Here is a 2,251-nt window from a genome sequence, read left to right on the forward strand (position 1 = left end):
CCCTCTGAGGGGCTCGTAAAACCAGCCAGAAGCTAATCTGATAGCATGTGATCACTTTTCAGCTGCTTATGCTCTGCTTCACCTTAGGCTAAAAGTAAGTCTGTGAGGAACAGGGCAGTGGTTTGTCACCTGTCCACCACCAGAGCTTTTATCCACACTAAAGAAATCAGGGTGAATGCTGCGGGCTGGAAGAATTTGCTGAAATGAGCTGAAAAAGCTGAAAGGGAGATTTTAAAGTCGAAACAAGCAGAACAAAGACAAAAAAATGAGCAAAACAGAAGCTGAAATGAACATAGTCGTATAAAAAGAGCAAAATAAGCTGAACGCTAAAGGCAGCAGCACAAGCTAAAACCTGCTGAACACAAGCTAAACAGCAAAACAGTAGTTAAAAGCAACAAAACAGTAGCTAAAAACAGCAAAACAGTAGTTAAAAGCAACAAAACAGTAGTTAAAAACAGCAAAACAGTAGTTAAAAGCAACAAAACAGTAGCTAAAAACAGCAAAACTTTAGCTAAAAACATCAAAGCAGTAGTTAAAAGCAACAAAACAGTAGCTAAAAACAGCAAAACAGTAGTTAAAATCAGCAAAGCAGTAGCTAAAAACAGCAAAACAGTAGCTAAAATCAGCAAAGCAGTAGCTAAAAACAGTAAAACAGTAGCTAAACGCGACAAAACAGTAGCTAAAAACAGGAAAACAGTAGCTAAAAGCAAATAAAACTGAATCAGATTTAATCAAATTTTAAGTTAAAAAACTTTGAAAAATGTTTCAAACTTACTTTGTTATTTGCTTTGACTTACATTTCTGATATATTTAAAAACATTTTAAAAGGATTGAAACATTTTTACTGATTGAAGTTTGTACAGATTTAAGTTGACGTCATTTTTTCTTAAGTTTATTTCTGATTCAACTACTTGTTTTAACTGTTTGGATGTTTTTATGAGCTTTTAGCAAAGATTCAGAGGCTTCTGAGAATACAAAATGTGTTTATGCTCTAAAGACATGTCTTAAGTTAACAGAAGTTTAAAAAAATAGAAAACAGGAAATGCAGTTTGGACTGATTTGTGTGTTTTCTAAAGGTCAGCCGGCAGCAGCGGCCATCTTGATTCAGGCTTAATAATTAGTTTCTCAATGAGATATTTTGCTAACAGACAAATGCACTCTATCACCAAAACACAGAGTAAAATTCTTCAATAAAATCAATCTTTTTTAAGTGTTTGCTTCAGAAGTGTGCAATGAAGTCTTTTTCATTCATTTATTTTTTGGGTCAAACCACTTGCTCAGCACAACTTGATTTGTGCTGCACTCTTTCTATTTTTCCTCTGCATCAACAAATATTTCTTGCCTGACGTGAACTCAAACAAAAAAAAAAAAACGTTTGGTTTGTCTCCATCTGTGATTCAGTTTAAGGTTTTAAAAGGATTTAAGTTGACAGCAGCTGAGATTCGACAGCCAGGAGCTGACACAGATTCTGTTGTGTTAACCGTTTGTCGTGTAGCGCAGTGATGTTAGAATGACGGGTTTGGGTTTTTATTTATATTTTTTCTTGATGTGTTTCAGGATGGAAGACGGTTCACGGTGAATTTGTCGCCGTCAATTCGGCCAGCATGAGCTGCGCGTGTCCCCGGTGTCCCAAAGGCCTGTCGCCCTTTGCCCACCTGGCTGACGGCACCACAGACCTGATCCTGGTCAGGAAGTGCTCCCGCCTGGACTTCTTCAAACACCTGCTGCGACACACCAACAAGCAGGACCAGGTACAGACGAGTGTTTGCACATTCATCTAAATTCAGGTGACTTTGAAGCCTTTTTATTCAGTGAACCAGAGGTGTCAAAAGTATTCACAATCATTACTTAAGTRRAAGTACAGATACTAGGGTTTAAAAATACTGTTTTGGAAGTAGAAGTGTCAACTCAAGATTTTTACTCAAAAGTATAAAAGTACTGGTTTTAAAACTACTTAAAGTATAAAAGTAAAAGTAAAGGACACTAAAGCTCAGGCTGTGCCACAGGGTTCTATAGCGCAGTGGTTCCCAAAGTTGGGGTCGGGACCCACAGTGGGGTCCTGAAGCATCAAGGTGGGGTCCTGAAAATATATTTTTGGTGAATTACACAAAAAATGACAACTAAGAACTTTTTTCCTTTGTTTTTACAAAATAATAAGATCTGTGTATTTAAAATGGACAAAATAGTTCTTGTTTATTTGACATGAAAACATGTTTATCAACCAACAACAGCTGGGGGCTCAGGGCTCTGC

At 37.2% G+C, this 2,251-nt stretch overlaps 1 protein-coding gene across 2 annotated transcripts in view; it reads left to right on the forward strand.

Annotated features, from left to right (window-relative positions):
- Positions 1-2,251, forward strand: part of cerk (ceramide kinase) — a 53,933-nt gene that overhangs the window by 39,223 nt on the left and 12,459 nt on the right. For both annotated transcript variants that reach the window (XM_014018836.1, XM_014018837.1), the window contains one exon: positions 1,558-1,751. In XM_014018836.1, the coding sequence (XP_013874290.1) occupies positions 1,558-1,751 (194 nt within the window). The remainder of the gene's footprint in view (positions 1-1,557; positions 1,752-2,251) is intronic.

Source organism: Austrofundulus limnaeus, unplaced genomic scaffold (genome assembly GCF_001266775.1).
Source record: "Austrofundulus limnaeus strain Quisiro unplaced genomic scaffold, Austrofundulus_limnaeus-1.0 Scaffold204, whole genome shotgun sequence".
Classification (NCBI taxonomy): Eukaryota; Metazoa; Chordata; class Actinopteri; order Cyprinodontiformes; family Rivulidae; genus Austrofundulus; species Austrofundulus limnaeus.